The 17,444-nt window shown below is 48.1% G+C and overlaps 1 protein-coding gene across 1 annotated transcript in view; it reads left to right on the top strand.

Annotated features, from left to right (window-relative positions):
- The window catches only part of COL6A3 (collagen type VI alpha 3 chain), a 66,343-nt gene extending 51,163 nt beyond the window's left edge, over positions 1-15,180 (top strand). Inside the window, exons 34-46 of the mRNA XM_067298705.1 lie at positions 80-116; positions 224-235; positions 414-907; positions 1,414-1,513; positions 2,030-2,728; positions 4,004-4,106; positions 4,503-4,798; positions 5,693-5,953; positions 7,877-7,951; positions 10,361-10,540; positions 10,656-10,706; positions 13,917-14,087; positions 14,653-15,180. Coding sequence (XP_067154806.1) covers positions 80-116; positions 224-235; positions 414-907; positions 1,414-1,513; positions 2,030-2,728; positions 4,004-4,106; positions 4,503-4,798; positions 5,693-5,953; positions 7,877-7,951; positions 10,361-10,540; positions 10,656-10,706; positions 13,917-14,087; positions 14,653-14,693 — 2,520 coding nt within the window. The 3' untranslated portion in view covers positions 14,694-15,180. The remainder of the gene's footprint in view (positions 1-79; positions 117-223; positions 236-413; positions 908-1,413; positions 1,514-2,029; positions 2,729-4,003; positions 4,107-4,502; positions 4,799-5,692; positions 5,954-7,876; positions 7,952-10,360; positions 10,541-10,655; positions 10,707-13,916; positions 14,088-14,652) is intronic.
- The last annotated feature ends 2,264 nt before the right edge of the window (positions 15,181-17,444 follow it).

The following is a 17,444-nucleotide window of genomic DNA, read 5'->3' as shown; positions in this document are numbered from 1 at the left end:
TTGCTGTTTTGAAATACTCTTCTGTTTAGCATGTCATGTATCTTTTTCCTTTTTTCTCTCTTTTTTTTCTTTTTTAAAGCAATGTGCGCTTGTCCGGAACATCAAAGACAAATGCCGTGAGTACATCAGTGCTTTGCTAATTCCCTGTTGCTCACCTTGTCTGTTAATCATGTTATATGAACCGCATTGACTAAACTGCTTTTTTCTCCCATCTTTTCCACAGCTTGCTGCTATGGTAAGTCACCTTCAGTCCTTTAAATCCCATTATAACTATGTCTTTGGGGGCCAGATGCTCAATGAGTCAGTAAATCAGCTCATGGCAGCATGAATGATTTATACCAGCTGAAGATCTGGTCCTTGCACCCTAATAAAAATATCTGGCACTAACTGTTCCTGACACACATTTCTGGCAGGTCCCAAGGAGTGCCCTGTCTTCCCAACTGAGCTGGCATTTGCTATCGACACCTCCTCAGGTGTCGGGAGGGAAGTTATCAACAGGATGAAGCAAACTGTGCTCAGAGTCGTTAACAACTTAACCATTGCTGAGAGCAACTGTCCCCGGGGTGCCCGGGTGGCACTGGTCACCTACAACAACGAGGTCACCACCGAGATCCGCTTTGCTGATGCCAGGAAGAAATCAAGCCTCCTCCAGCAGATCCAAAACTTCCAAGCGACCCTGACCACAAAGCCACGCAGCCTGGAGACTGCCATGTCCTTCGTGGCCAGGAATACCTTCAAGCGTGCCCGAAGCGGGTTCCTTATGAGGAAGGTGGCTGTCTTTTTCAGCAACGGGGACACGAGAGCCTCCCCGCAGCTCAACGAGGCGGTGCTGAAACTCTACGATGCTGGGGTCATGCCCGTGTTCCTCACCAGCAGACAGGACCAGGCTCTCATCAGAGCTCTGGAGGTCAGTATCATTCACTCTTACTCTCCTTTTTTATTTTTGACCTCAGTCCAGCTCGACAGGGAGATTAATGGCATACTTTTGTTGGCTTTTATAGGCACTGGATCAAGCCCTTCAAGCACTTAACACTAAGAAAGTATTTCAGGGCAAACTTATCCAACTTGTCTATTAGGAAAGAATCCCACAATGCAGTGTGGGATGCTGCAAAACACTACTAATGATGCTATGATGAGTCATTTGTATCCTGGACCATGGCTGCAGTGTGCCAGGTGCTGGATGAAACAGAAGAAAAGACAGTCCTCATAGTGAGAAAGATATGACTGAGACAGAAAGGCAACGGGTGGGAAGGTAGAAGTACTGTAGCTTCCTTGGCAGAGGGAGAACAGGGTGCTGGGAAGAAAATCTCTTAGAGTTAACCACAAAACTGCTCTCCCCTACTTGGAGCTGAAAATAGTAGAAGACGCAATTACTAATGCCTTTTTTTTTTTGTTTGTTTGCATCTAACCCAGATCAACAACACAGCAGTTGGACATGCAATCGTTCTTCCAACCAGCGGCAGTCAGCTGAACGAAACTATCAGGAGACTCCTGACTTGTCACATTTGTCTGGGTAAAGCACACAGTTTCCCCTGTAGCCTGTGCCAAATCCTACTGGTTGCGCAGCAGTCGGTTGTTAGCAATGCAGAAGGGAAGCCCAGTTGGGATTCAGCCCTTTTGCTGCTGAAGACAAGGCATTCATACTCTTAGGTTGAGCAGAAAACATTGGCATTGTGAATGAGGCTCACTGCTTAACATGGGCGTTCTCCACTTTTTATAAAGAGAAGCTCCTTTTTTGGCCTGTTCCCATTTTGACAGCCCAAACGCCAATGGCTAAGCATTCTAAAATATGGCCTTCTGCCATTTATGACAGAGAGCTTCAGAGATCTCTTTGGACAAAGGAGCGCGTGAAAAACACTAAATGCATAACTAAATGTGCTTTGGGATGAAATGACTTTTGTGTCAACTAACGGATGGGTAAATGTCCATGGCTTGGTAGTATTTCATATGGCACAAGGGATTTTAACAGGGACAAGGGACTGATCGTCTTCAGTTCATCCAAATGAAACCTTCTGTATTTCTTCCCTAGATGTGTGTGACCCTGACCCTGTCTGTGGCTTTGGTAGTCAGAGACCTGTATTCAGAGACAGAAGGGCAGCCCCAACAGACGTGGACACTGACATAGCCTTCATCATGGATAGCTCTGAGTCCACCACCCCTCTGCAGTTCAGTGAGATGAAGAAATACATTTCCCACCTCGTAAGTAACCTGGAAATCAGCTCTGACCCAAAAGTATCTCAACACCATGCAAGAGTTGCAGTTCTGCAGCAAGCTCCTTATGAATATGAAACCAACTCAAGCTTCTCACCGGTAAAAACGGAGTTTTCACTAACTGATTATGGATCCAAAGAGAAGATTATTAATTACCTACAGAACCAAATGACCCAGCTCTATGGCACAAGGGCTATGGGAAGTGCAATTGAACACACAATGGCTCATATTTTTGAAACTGCACCAAACCCTCGGGATCTAAAAGTCATAGTTCTGATGATCACTGGAAAAGTGAAAAAACAGGAACTTGAGTACCTGCAAAGGGTTGTTATCGATGCCAAATGCAAAGGATATTTCTTCGTTGTCTTGGGCATTGGCAGGAAGGTGAATGTCAAGAATATCTACAGCCTAGCTAGTGAGCCCAACGATGTGTTCTTCAAGTTGGTTGATAAGCCAGGAGAGCTTCACGAGGAGCCCTTACTACGCTTTGGGAGACTGCTCCCATCTTTTATCAGAAGTAAGTATAACATCCCTCAGCCAAAGTACTATGAAAGGGGCAACATATGACATCAGTACGGTTAATCTGCCAGGTTTGGTCTACCTGTTTGCTGGGTGGGCTCTGGCCTGATTACCTCTTTTGGCCAGTAGGTCCCACTGAAGTGATCCTTTTGTCCAGTTTCTTTTTATAAGATCTGTACCATTTGGTACGTTTTGTTACTTCTCATATGTCTGTCTAGTTGAATCTGTCTGTTTCTTTGGTCTCCCTGACCTGTCCTGTGCTAGCCTTTTAGTCTGTTGGTCCATCAAGCAGACTCTGCACATCTATCCAGTTTGACTCGGTCTCTGCGGTCCCACTGGTGTGGCCTGACGCGATCCAGTGTGTGGCTGGCTGGCAGTTCTGCTACGTGCCAAGAGACTGTGTCCCATTGGGTCTGCTTTTGCCGGGTCACTTGGCCCTCTGCAGCACAAATACCAGGCTAGCGCTGACCCAGAGCCCCCTGAATACCCAGTAAATCTTTCTTCCTAACTTCGACATAAACATCTTGTCTAGCAGACATTTGCCCTGCTCAGACAGAGATCTGGAGTTGCTGCATTCAGATCTATGAACCAGATGAACAGGAGTCTTTGTTCAGAGATAAATAACGTTGCTATGTTTGGGATGCGCAGACCGTACCTTGAAAATCCGTACCTCAGCTTAGCTAGAGATCCCAAGCCAGATCTCCAGCTAAAGCCAGTTAGCAGATATCCTAAACAGATCTGGCCAGCAGGGACAAGAAACAGGCCCTTACTAGGAAAAGTAGTTTTATCAAAAAAGTCCTGACAATCAGTCCACTGGTCTAACAAAGCACTGGTTCGGGAATGTCTTCCAGTAGAGTAGGAAGCAAACATCTGCACATCTTTCCCTGCAAATAAATGTTTAGGTTTCCTCAGTTAGTTTTTTTCCATTTACTGCTTACAGGAGTCCTGGAAACTTCTAACTGTCGGAAAAAAATATTAACTGTGCGGTTACAAGTGCTTTGTTATAAGGATGCTGTTTACATGTGACAGACTAAGACCGTATATCCCTCACGGTAGTTACTGCTCTCGTGTTTATACGTTGGGATAACAAATCTACCAGCCTTGGATGCTGCAGTAACCACATCAAATTTCAAGAGATATTACACAGCCTTTAACAGAACAAGCAAAGAGAGAAGGATGTTTTGAATTAAGAAGGAATATAGGTAATGCAGCGTTGATAGGTAACCGCCATCCTCAAAGGCGGTGTTTAATGCCAGGCTCTCTTTGTCTCTAGGCGATTCTGCTTTCTACCTGTCTCCAGAGATAAGGAAACAGTGTGAGTGGTTCCAGGGTGACCAGCAAGCCAAGAACCTCAGTCACACTGGGCACAGAGCAGTGTAAGTACCCATTTGTCTGCAGGAGAAGGAGCTTTGCTGACAGTCTACCTGGGGCAGAAGCACTCATTTCTCAGTTTCTGCTTGGAAAAAAGGAAAAAGCAGTTTCAGTGGTAATAAGGATTATCAGCCTGTTACCAATTTCTTTAGTGTTGTATTAAAGGAGCAACAAATCTCTCTACTAGAGAAAGATAGAGAAGCACACATATAATTTTAAGTGTGTTTAATTTCATATTTAAATATGTATTAAGGATATGAAGGAAGCATACGCTACTGTCATCACTCAGGTCAAGAATTCCAGAGTGACTAGTAATTTGGGTTTTTCCACTCAAAGCACCAAGAACTTTGCGTTTGGATGCAGGACCTATCATACAATATATCCTACTATTTTATGAACAGGTATGCGGCTCCCGATGTGACTATAAGCAGAACTGCAAGCGCCAGCACCACAGTAACTGCCAGCATCAAGCCTGCTGCAAATACCAACACCCGCGCCAAAACCACCCCCGCTGCGAGCACCCCCGCTGCGAGCACCACCGCTCAGACAAAAGCCCCAGCCCGGACCCCAGCGAGCACCACAGCCCAGGCCAATGCCACCACACAGATCACAGCAAGCACCGCAGCCCAGACCAAAGCCACCGGCCATACCACAGCAAACACCACCGCTACTGCGGGCGGTAGGAAAAGACATGCCGGTATGTGAAAAGCCTATTTGCTTTCAATGTTTTCACTGTAGCTTAGCTTAGCTAAATTTTGCTATTTATGGCGATTCATACAATGAGGTTGTTTGAATTCTCAGTCGGTAAAATAATAGTTGCGGTTTGTTCAGCACTTAATCAGTGTTGGAAGCCTCTTGGGGAATAATGAACTTCTTCCATGTGAGCAAAGTCAGTGTAAAAGAGCTTTCCCATGCGCTCTTGCAAGGGGGTGCAAGCACTAGGTGAAACAAATAACCCAGAACATGTGTCAAAGCACCAGGACACTAAACCAATGAACATGTCTCCATATAAATGGGGCAATCAGCTTTTGCAAGGGTCAATGTTTTCAACAGCTTGCAAGGAACGAACGTTTCTGGACATTTCTCATTCCACTGCTGCTTCCAAGTAACACTTCTAAAGGCCTCATCCAATACTCTGCCATAGCCTTGTCCAGAGCAGTAAAACTTTTCACTAACCATTTCTTTGACCTGTCTAAGGTTACGTCAGATCTTAAGCAGGTTTTGCTTTAAGATCCTCAGCAATACAGTGAATCCCTCTCACCCTAGAGTGGGCATCTGAGCAGACATGCTTGCAGTTGTTGGGGATGTTATGCTGGGAATTGTACGCATATTATAAAAGGTTTGCTTTGATTTGCCTTCTGACTGTTTCTAGATTGCAGCAGGTTATTAAGAAAAATCACTTGGTGCTGGGCACCCGAGATGCCCAAAGCCACCAGCCACCTCTGCACAACTTGGTTTTCACGTTCCACAACTGGTTGCAGCTAAATTCAGTCTCTGTGGACCGAAAAATAGTGCCCGCAGCACTAAGCCACCTTTTCCTTGAGACCTTTCCTCTTCAAATTCCTCACTTGGTGTTTATTTCAAATTGCAGCAAAGACGAATGACATCCAGATCACAGATGTCACTGAAAACAGTGCCAAGCTGCGCTGGGTCAGCCCGGAGCCTTCGAACTCCTATGTTTTTGATATCACCGTCACCTTAGCACACGATCACTCTCTAGTCCTGAAGCAAAACCTAACTGGCACCGAGCGCATCATCGGAGGCCTCAGGAGCGGACAGAAATACCTTGTAGTCATTACTGGCTACCAGAAATCCCAACCCAGAGTGACCTACACAGGAACATTCAGCACAAGTAAGTGCCCACTGGAGAAAACAAACAAACATTTGTTTTTCGATTTAAGATGTTGGACAGAAAAAAAAAAAAAGAAAAAGAAAAAACTGTGTTAGTGATGGGAAATCAGTTGGTAACTACGATCCAGGCCCTGACAATGCTCAGTTGTGCCCCTGTATGTCTTGCATCCTACGGCCCAGCAGCAGGACTGGGTTGTGAAACAGTGAGAATACGTTGCTTTGGCAAACAAAAGTTGACACTTCAGTGGTGTTAAATCAACACAGATTGTGGCACAATTAAAGCCAGTCCCAGAGGGGTAACTGTCTTATTGTGCGTGCAAAAGGCTTTACACAATGTGTCTTGGTGGGGTCCAGCAGGCATTGCTGTAATTAATAATGAGAGCTAAACTGGGTTAACACAGAATAAATTCAGCCCAGCCCGATTGCAAAATAAGCAAGAAAAGCTGTTTTTCAGATGGTGATTTCCATAGCCACCTATCCGCTTTGCATAACATGTTATCCAACAAAAACATATAGAAGGGATTAAATGGCGAGTTTAATCCTTTGGGAGCTCACATGTGCAGCTCACCAAGCCCTTTGGCATAGCCAAAAGTTGCTATATAAGACAAAGCCAATATTTTTATAGTTTGGCATAGGTGGTGTGGAGAAGCTTGTGCTGGTCCTGCCAGGGCTGTGTTTGGCTCATTCTGGCACTTCAGAGCCTCTTCCAATGCTTGCAGGGAGTCTTTCCATTGACTTCAGCGGGTTTGGATCAAGCTTGAAGTCTCTTACCTTCATGAGCAATAAATGTGCCCACAAAAATGTTGAGAAAAGACATCCATGTGTAGAAGTAACATTTAAATGCCATGACTTGAAGCCCATAATGCCAAGAGGAATTGCATTGCCTATAGAGTAAATCTAAAAAGGGGACAAATCGGGCTAAAGCCACCTATACCCACAAGCTGCTACCTGGACCACTGGGTTGCACTATCACCAGTCACCCAAAGCCACACATGACACTTCCCCCACCACAGAAGAGCAAATCCAACTGTTCTGTGGCTCTACCCCTCTCCCGCCCTGCAGCCCCATGGAAAATGAACCATGGTGTGCCCTGGGAAGGGGCGAGATGCAATATGATGCAATCATGCAGAGCATGACGCAATATGAACCGCATTCTCCTTCCTATCACAAGGGATTTCTTCTACCAGGGAAGTCCTTGGCAACATAGTTCCCATAGGTTTGTGAGGCCATTATGGGAGGAGAGTGGTCAAAGCATCTCTAAAGGCAAAAGGCCTTCATGCAACACCTGGAGAACCCCTGAAGGTTACAGGGAAAAAGAGAGAAGACTACTAGATCCTACTTGTTCTCCTGGAGAATGTAATTTTTTTTTCCCCCTATAGTCCCTGCCCTCTCTAAGGCCAGAGGAGCAAATACAAATTTAAGCTACAGACTGTTCATGACCACTCCTTTATAGTCACTGCCCAGTTGCATGCTGTGCAGTGAGCGGGAGGCAATTTGAAGCAGCTCTTCACAGGGGGGGGACTGAGAGAAGCTCCTTTGGAGTCACCACCAAAGGAAGAGCACGGCCGCAAAACGGAGCAGTCCGTTGGGGAGAGTAACATGAATCTGTCCTGGCACTGCTGGGCGGTCATGCATTACTCATGGTGTCAGCTGCATCCAATAAACATTTCTGAAACGTATGCGCTAGGGTAAACAGATCCAGGCCTGACTCCTACAACTAGTGTGCGTCTTGCGTTCCCCTTGCTAGAACGGGGGCCAGCGATTTTGTTTACTTCTACGCCTTGGCTATTCAAAGCGGCCTCCTCTGCTCCTGCCTGAGGCGATGCTCTGGCTGCAGACTCTTGCCTGATGGTGGTGGAGCTCACCCAGAGCTTTGCTGCAGGATCCTTTTCCCTTTGGCTGACCGCTGTTTCTGCTCCCCCAGAGACCCCGCCACAGCCCAAGACAGCCCTGGCCAGCATGATGCTGAGCACCGAGCCACTGGAAGGGCCTGAAAGCGGTGAGTACCGGCACTGGCGGGAACACTGAAACAGGGGGCTCTGCCAGGCCCTGCCTGCATGCATGTGCCACAGGCAGGATTCCCACCAGGAGCCTGGCCATTTGCACCAGCCTTCCCATTGACCTCTCCACAAACCCAGAGCAGGAGTAGCCCTGCTAGGATCAGAGAAGCGGAGACAACCCAGTCCTTCACTTTGCAGAGTCTCCTACCTTTGCAGGACTTGTGGGGTCTATGCCCTGTGCCTGATCCAGAGCTCCCTGAAGTCACTGGGAGCTTCATGGGGGACTTGGATTGAGTCCTGTTTCCATCACTGGAAAGGGGTGAGCCAGGGCCCAAGCACACACTGCTCCCCAGACATCCCCTGCCAGAGACACTCAGAACCCTACATACCCCCACCCCCAGCTGACCTAGATGTAGATATAGCTGAGCATCACCTGATGCTTGTTTGCTCAATCTCTCCTGATCTGGGGCAGAGAATGGGTCTTGGTCTAACACAGAGCTCTAAACAAGGGCATGTCCAACAGTAAAAGGAGAGCAGGGGATCCAGCGTTGAACAATTGTGGAGTACAATTCAACTAAATGACAGTCTCTCTCTCCAGTTTAAGCCCATCTACCCTTTCCTTTTTTCTCTGCATCATTGACTTATCATAATAAAACATTAATGAGCAAGCTGTCAGAACCTACTCTATCGTTCATCACATTAACCTGTTTTAGTAACCCATAATCATTGTAGCTGTTAATACCTCATCTCATCACTTTCATTGATGTCAAGGTCATTATAGCAACACTACTATATTCAATTGTACTGGAAGTGCCAGGCTGTAACCCTTCTTCCACAAATGTTGAAGGGCCCCAAGCCTTCATAAAGCAGCATAGTCCTATTGCTGGCACAGGCTAGGGATCTGGCATACAAACCTTGTCCTTCAAATAGTCACTCTTCTGGGATTTTTTTTAAGCCCGTTTGGTCCCACCATAGCTCATTTTCCTGGTAAGGAGATTCAACAATGTGGAGAGATGGTGGTTAAGCGCGTTGAATGACGGTAAGAATTTAAGAGCTGCCGCCGGGGTCTGGACATTCATGTCGAATGGGAAGAGCTCAGGCCAGGCTGCCTCCAGCCTGCTGAGGACACCAGTGGGGTTGGCTGCCGTGGACGGGCCATGGGGCTGGCTCCAGGGAAGGAACATTTCATTTCTCTGTCTTGTTGCATGTCCCATCATCACCGTGATGCTCTGAACCATTCCTCTCTTCTGCACTTGCAACATCCCACCCTTTCCGTGTTTCCATTCATGCTGCATGTATTTCTTCTCCTCTGCCACCACCTGGCTTGTCTCCCCAAGGTGAAAAACCACCCCCTTGGCTTTAACCCATCAGCCATTTGGAAACAAGAGGAGTAGTGTTGTGTAGATCTGTCTGCCCGAGCGGAAGATGGATGCACCGTGCGCCCTGCGGGCTAGAAGGAACAAAGCTGCACTGAAATCCTTTAGCTAGCTGACCGCAAGTACTTTGAACTTGGGGTTTAAATGTAAATGCAGACATCTGCATCTCAGCTCCTAGGAGTGGGCTGGGTATCATGACCCATTTACTGCGAGCATCTCTGCCCAAGAATTTACGGCAGTTGGCAATCTGGGGAAAACGTTGCCTGAAGGTCTCCAAGGATGGCACCACTCATCTGGAGTCCTTCAACAGGCCAAAGACATTAACCAGAGCAGGGGATTTGGAGGGGGTTGTTTAACTGAGTCTTCTCCAGTCCTCTGCGCGAAGGGTCTGCCTTAGGAGAGAGGACCGCGCATAAATCTTCCCACATACCTCCGAGCAAGCCCCAAATTCTGCAGTCCTTATATAGGCAAAGCTGCTGCTAGCACGGATGGCCCTTCTTTGCTAATAAGAACACTGGGATTTGGTCCTAAGTTATCTTTTCTGGGCAGGAAAGAAACATATGTTTAAATCCTCATTCAGGCGTTTAAAATCTGCCAGGTGTGGCTTGCCTTTAGAACTAACATAAACACACTTACTTAAAAAATTAAAGTTAACGTCGAGACAAATAGCTTTGAAAATAGACAGGGGTAATCGTCTGGGGGCCCGATCTGGCGTGCATCGGCTGGGAGCAAAAGGCTCCTGCTGCTCCAGCTCAGGGGCTTCGGGTTTGGAGAGGTGACGAAAGCAAGAGCGGGGAGAGAAAGCTGGAGGCTGGGGAACACTTGTATTTAGAAATACAAGGAAACAGAATCACAGAGCTGTGACCCAAGTGAGCTGTGACCTGCAAAGGCTCGATCCAGCCCCTTTGGTTCCCAACATTTTCGAATGCTTGTTGTTTTTTTTTTTTTTTATCTTGTTTTGCTGAATCTCTTTGCTTTTTGAGCTTTTAACCCTTTCAGAATCATTTGACCTTTGCACATTTTGCAACGCAGATTTGCCAGACCCTTGCTTGCTGGACTATGACATGGGCATCCAGTGCAAGGACTATCAGGTTGTGTGGTTCTTTGACTACAAAAACAAGATCTGCAGCCAGGTTTGGTATGGTGGCTGCGGTGGTAATGCCAATAGATTTGAGACCGAAGCTGAATGCGTTAGCAAATGCTTGAAACCATGTAAGTACCAAGTGGGCGTTAATCCTTTCGCATTTTATCGTATTGTCAAACAATGTTTGGATCAGAGAGAAAACATAGATAAAAAACAACCCCCCCGCACTTTTTCCTCCAACAGCAGCTGAGAAAGCAATGCAGCAGCCACCCCCTGAGAAAAGATTATTGTCAGGTAAAACAAAAAAAGCAATCACAGAACAAAGCACATCCATGATTTCACCTTGACCATTTCATAGCATGCGGCTGCCCGCACCAAGCTTGACCGACACAAGATCACCAAGAGCGTAGAGCTGGTTTTCTTTTGCTCCTTGGCATGACTGTGTCCTGTCACCTGCTTTGCATGAGCACCTTGACTGCATGCCTCACCCTGGAGATGCCACACTTGCACCACCCGAGCGCAAACCACAGCTCACGGCAAAAGCACGTGCTAGATTTCGCGAGAAGCATGCGGTCCCTGAACCTGAGCGCGGCGCGGGCCTGGGAAGAAAGTAGAGACTTGGAATCACCTGTGCTGGTTAAACAAACAGGGACGGGTTTGGGACAGGAACCTGATCACAGCAGGGTCTTGCTATCCCAGTAACCTTGTAACGCTGTTTCTGGGCCCCTTCCCAGAGTAAAGAAAGGAGCAAAATGAGCATGGGGACCTAATGGCAAGACTTTAACCCTGAGAGTGGCACGGAAGTGTTTGAAAAGCCAAATTAAAGACCCCCCAACATTTTATTTTGCCCCTAGAAGGGCAGCTGCTTCTAAAAAGAGATTGTAAGGTGCTTCTGTGCTGGAAACAGGCATCATAGGCAAAGATCCCTTGGTTGCAACTTGAGGACTTGCAGCCAGAAGCAACATATGGTTTTTGCAGAAACCTATGGCTTCAGCTTGGCCAAGGATCTTATCTTTACTTCCAGTTTGGCCAATGATTTCAGCTCCCAATTAAACACGTCCTGGAGCATCGTTGGTGCAGAAACTGAAAGCATCTCTTTACAGAAGAGGGAAGCCTTCTTGCGGGCTTTCTAGCCCAGGCCCACAGACCAGCCCCTTCTGATCATCATCACATGCCTTGATGATGTTTCCAGCCACTGCTGTTCAGGCTAAATTGATATTTCATCAACTTGGCGCCATTCTGCCCCGGGCAGATAGACAAGAAAAGCAACCGAGGGGCCCGGCGGGGATGCTCGCGTCTCTGCCCTCCCCACAAGAGCCCCCCTCTCTAGTCACCAGCTTTTTGTTTGCTGCAGAACCAGGGATTGAATCTATCATGGAAAAAGAGACACAAGAGTTCACAGCCAGACTTTAAGCTCAGCGTTTAATACTCTGCGCCTTGGAGCAGGCTTTCGGTTCAGCCCACACCCAGTACGGGAGCCAGGTGCAATACTGAGAAATAAGTTCATCTTCCAAATCCTCTTTGGGAAGGAAGCAACGCTCCAGACCCATCTCCCAAGTAAAGCCTTGTAAATTCTGCGATAACCTTTAATTATTATTATTATTTTTTTTTACCATGGCAAAATGCGATGGGGCAGTTACTAGATGTGGTTTGATTAAATCACATCGTTCGTGCTCTGAAAGCGGAGGGTGGCGCAAGCCCGTGTGGTGTGAGCGTGAAGGGATGCAACCCGAACACCAGGATGCAAGTGAATTTGCAGTTAATATAACGCAGAAGCCTTGCTTGAAGCCAGCACTGAAACTGGATCTGCCGCTAAAAATGGGAGCTGAATTACCCTGTGCATCAGCTGATCCAGAGTGCTAATTCCACTCCTAAAGAGAATGAAGGGGCAAAAAAACATCTAGCTGTCTAGACCCCGGGCTGCGGAGAAAAATTATCTTACGCCTCCCATGAGCTGAATGTTTTTCTTCGCTGGCTGGATTGCCTGAAGGGCGCGCAGGCTTCGGAGCAGAGTCACTCCTCTATTTGCATCTGCTGGCTTTCAGTAGTTTGGAAGAGAGAAAAGAAGGGAGATGGATTTAAAAATAATTTAAAAGACAAGGAAAAGAGCCTGCCAAAGGCCGGAGGAAGCTTTTGGCTGTAGGAGTCCAATAGCAAAGCTGAATTGAAAGGTCAATATTGATTTCAAATTCCAAGGAAAAACAGAGATTAGAAAAGAAATCCTCCTTCCAAAGGCTGTGTTTATAACCGAACAAATAAAACCATCAATGGCCAGGATAGTCCTTTTACAAATGCCTTCTCTCTCGGAAGGGAGGTATTACCAGCTCCTCTTATCTAAACAGCAAACGCAGCGCTAAAACAAACCGATAAATCTCCGTCACGGCTGCAGCGCAGAGCCCGGACAACTTGAGTTTGACCCGTCGCACGACGGAGTTTCTTTTAGCAAAGATCCTTTGCAACGTGCTTGCTCATAGCACGGAGCGACTCCTACAAGCAGCGGAGGGAAAAAGGAGTTAAAACGCCAAGGTAGAAACGCTTTCTTTCTTGGCAGGCTCTGTGCAGAAGCCCAGCAGCGTCAAGGTACGCCCACGCGCTCAGACGCTTCGGCGAAAGCTGTCTGACAGGTCTGCGGGGCCGATTTCTGTATTTACGCGTAGTCCCGCTTCTCCGTGCTCCCGGCCCGTCTTCGAGGACTTACTGTAGCATTCCTGCGCTCTGAGCAGCTGCCAGCACCAGCCGCAATTTCCTTTAAAGTAAACCTGCCGCCACGACTTTTTTCTTTGCTAGGATTCATTGCCAGACCTACTTTCTAGTCAGGGTTTCAGGGACAGACTTCTGTGTCCTTCCTCCCCTGAAAACATTCGGAGGGTTTAATACGCCTTTTCTTTAATCAAACCCCAAAGAAACTTGCTTGCGGATGCAGCTTTTATATATTCACCCTATATCCATCTATTCTTTCATATATTCAACTCGTTGATATGTTGGGACTCTGTTTCTGGTAGGATAGAGGCTTGGTAAGATCAATCAACCCACTGTAATTGGGGACTGATGGCTTTTTCCTATTGCTGGGCGGAGGCAGAATCACAGAAAAGCGCATATAAAATTCTTTCTGCCAGCATCGAGTGCTTGTTCTCACAAATCCTTCATTCACATGAGCAGTCCTAGGATCACAGCTAGTTCAGGGGCCTTCTCTGTTAGCAAAGGGCTACTTCTCAGAGCCTTGCATGGTTCGAAAAGGGACTTCGGAAAGCCTTGGGACAGTTAGCCATGATTTCAGAGGGAGACAAGTCCTCTAAGTAGCTTGATTTTTGGCCCCCAGGTTGTAGTGCTTTACAACAGGCACAAGCCCTGCCTACACGGAGCAAAAATCATTAGTCGCTAGATCAGGCTCAACTAACGCACACCAACATCAGGTGGCACGCCAGGGCAGCGAGGGGGCACGTGACACGGGCGCAGGACCCCACATCTATTCCTGAACCTTCCTGCCCCTGTATTTATTTGCAGTCACAGATATCTGCCGGCTGCAAAAAGACGAGGGGACCTGCAGGAACTTCGTGCTGAAATGGTACTACGACACCGAGACCAAGAGCTGCGCCAGGTTCTGGTACGGCGGCTGCGGAGGCAACGACAACAGGTTTAACACGCAGAAAGACTGTGAAAAGGTTTGCGTTCCCGGTAAGTAGTGCGCGCCCAGCTGCTGCGCATCTGGAGAGGAGGGCCGGGGAATTCCTTGGCGTGGGAAGGCACCGTTTCCTAGCTCAAGTGGCGCAGCACGGTGGTGCCCCTGTATTTACGCCAGCAGAAGTCTGGCGCATCGCTGTAGCTAGAGCAGGCTGGTTTTAGCATGCTGGACTGGCCGCAGGAGAAATTCCTGGCAATTAGCTGGGTAATAGCTTCTAAGAAAAATAACCCGGACAGGCTGTGAACTGATTATGAAGCTTTTTGGTTAAAAATCCTACTCTTGACCACAGTTACCCATCCCTCGCTGCAGCCTGGCCTGGCTGGTGTGCCGCTGAAGTCAACGAGAGTCACGTATTGGCGTCAGCGCGCCGCAGATAAGCCCGACACCTCTGTTTGAAAAGCCAGGCTGACCTCCAGGCACACTACAGTGCCTCTTCTCCTTCCCAGAAGGACTCGTTCCCCAGCAGGAGGGGTAACAGAGGGGGCCTCTTCTCCTCCTTTCGTGCCCATGCACGAAACCACCTCATTTGTCTTCTCTTTCTCCATCCCACCTTTCCAGGTACCATCAACCCTGGCGTTGTGACGACAATAGGAACATAGAGGCAGCAACCTGCCAACACATACCTCGGAGACAACCAGGAGCGTCGGCCGTTGCCACCTTACCCCTGTAGAAGCTAAGGGTATAGACTACCTTGCACTGTACTATTCCATGCTTTTACCTTCCGAGCAAACCTTGAAGAAAGTGTTTTGCTGCATGACCTATCAATATGGTGCTAAACTGTTTGTGGACTGAGTGCTACGTGTGTCCGGGTTATATTGTATAGCTTCAACATTACAAGATATTTACCTAATTGCCGGTTGTTATCGTGTCTCAACATGTCTCTAAATTACCCTTTCTTTCTGATTCCGGCAGTCTGCCTATCTAAGGCGATGTAAAAAATTAGGAAAAAAAAAAATCATAATACTAATTTCACTGCAACTGTTACATGCTTGCTTTTATCATTTTCATAACTGAGCATAACTTTACATGGAAAGCCTTTGTGTAAGAGAGTAGCTAATTCTGATAAACAAGCGGTTCAATTTTTCATTCTTTTGTTTTTTCCTTTTGCTGGATTAGATTTCAAACTAGATCTCTTGTATGCATTTGTACCATATGTGGCCAACCAAACTAGCAAGGAAAAGGAAGCAAGGTTTCTGAATGCAAATGCACTGCTGGGACCAAGGCCTCAGTTAAAGAATTTTTAAATTGTGGTGTAGAATGTCTCTGGCATTCTTCTAATGCTGTATGTTTTATAAAATACAAAGCAAAGCAATTTTTGGGGGGGGGGTGGGATGGGAATTTTATTTTTATTGTGGATTTTGTTTCAGGAAGTCTATACAAAGAACTTTTAAATAAAGTCTAATGGAGGTTTTGAGAAACTCAGGCTCTTGTCCCCCTCTTTTAAAAAGCCACGGTGGCCATCGGTGGGGTGATTTGCTGCGTGTCTTACCTCCCTCCCTCCTAGCTGAAGGGCCTTGAGGGATGGGTAGAGCCTTCCCAGGCGCTGGAGGTCGGCCTCCCCAGAGCCCCGGGCCATTGGAGCAGTCTCCCCGACGTGCCGCTCCACCAAGGTCCCAGACTCCCACCCCAGCCAGCTTCTGGGCACTGGGTCCACTTATAGGCCAGGCCCAGCATCTAGAAACTATTTATTTGGAGGGAAATGCCACTGACCCATAAAGGGAGGATGGATGTAGTGTGGGAATTCAGGGGAAGTATCACTGAGGCGCTGCCGGCCACCGGGGGTTTTCCAGCTTGAAACAAGGTAGACTCCAGGGTGTCTCAGGAGGTGGCTGTGAAGTCTCCATCCCAGGCATTTATTCACTTTTGGAGAACAGGGTTACATTGGTTAGAGCTGATACCGGTCTTGGGAAGGACACCAAGCTTACAGTCTGGGGCTTCTCCCATGTCTTCCTCCAAAGGCCAGGGTGGGACTGTCACGAGAAGGCTACTTGGTGTCCTCTTGCCACATGCTTTTGGGTGCTAGTTGCTGAAGCATTTCAGGCAGGTCTACACAATTCAAAGTCAACTGGACAAGGCCCTGAGCAACCTGGTCCAAGCTGGCCCTGCTTTGAGCAGGGTGTTGGACCAGAGATGTCTAGAGGTCCCTTCCAACTGACATGATTCAATGACCCCGTGGACATTTTTGGGCGACTCCTTTGTCCATGGCCATGATGATTTTTACCCCAGGGTATTCCTGTCCTTATCTGAGCTCACCCAGAGGAGCTAAGATTCACAGAAACAATGCGCTGGGACTTTGCCAGGCACATTTCCCTGCCCCTCCAAAAAAAACCCCACCAAAAACCCAAACACCAAGCAGACGAACACAAGCAGCCCAGGACGAACGCATCAATCAGGCAAATCAGCAACTAAGGGCGCCTACCACCTTGGAAAACAGGATTCTCCAAAATCACCTGGGTCATTCAGAGAGACTCCAGAAAATATCCCGGAACACACGATCATTTCCGCAGGGGAAGAGGAGCAAGGCGGGGTTCAACAGTGGCATTAAGCAACTCCCTGCTGCGCCTGGTCTAGAGGGCTTTGCTCAGCGCCAGCAAAGGTGGGCTGCCTCTGACCTCAAGGAGACCCCATGCTGCTCCACGTTCTCTCCAGGCCACGCTTCTTCCCGGGGCAGAGAGGGAGGCAGCCTGCACAGCACTCGCTGCTGCTTGCTCTATGCTTTCAGTTAAAATGAGTGGAGTGGGCATTTTTGGAGAACGGGGTTACATTGGTAGGAGCTGATGCGTGTCTTGGGAAGGACACCAAGCTTGCAGTCTGGGGCTTCTCCTGCGTCTTCCTCCGAGGGCCAGGGTGGGACTGTCACGAGGAGAAGGCTACTTGGTGCCTGCATCTTCTGGTGCCTGGGGATGCAAACGCGCCACGGCAGCGGGAGCACATGTCACATAACCTGCGCAGCCTGCGGTGGCACGGCCAGATTTCCTGCCACCTCGCCCCCATCCCACGCTAGCCACAGGCTGGGGCTGCTCAGGGCTTTTTCCTTGCACCGGTTTGCTTTTTCAAACTCTCTCCGAGCACACTGCAAGGATTTTGTTAGAAAAGAGGGGAACGGGTAACCGATTATTTTTATTAGGATTATTTTTGCAACGGCCGCATTCGGCGGTGGTCAGTTTGGAGAGCAGAGCAGCCCACTCTGCATTTCACCGTGTGCGGGGCACACCGCAAACCCCCTCTCACCCCGTCGCTGGGTATAAACGCCGCCGCCGCACAAACCAGACACGTCCCACGCGTCATGAGCCGCCTCCTCCACAGGCTCTGCTTTTACGAAGGACCCGTGAATCATCCCACCACTCCGA

This window comes from Apteryx mantelli, chromosome 6 (genome assembly GCF_036417845.1).
Source record: "Apteryx mantelli isolate bAptMan1 chromosome 6, bAptMan1.hap1, whole genome shotgun sequence".
In the NCBI taxonomy this organism is placed as follows: Eukaryota; Metazoa; Chordata; class Aves; order Apterygiformes; family Apterygidae; genus Apteryx; species Apteryx mantelli.
Note: the sequence above shows the minus strand (reverse complement) of the source record. Positions and strands in the feature narration are given on the sequence as shown.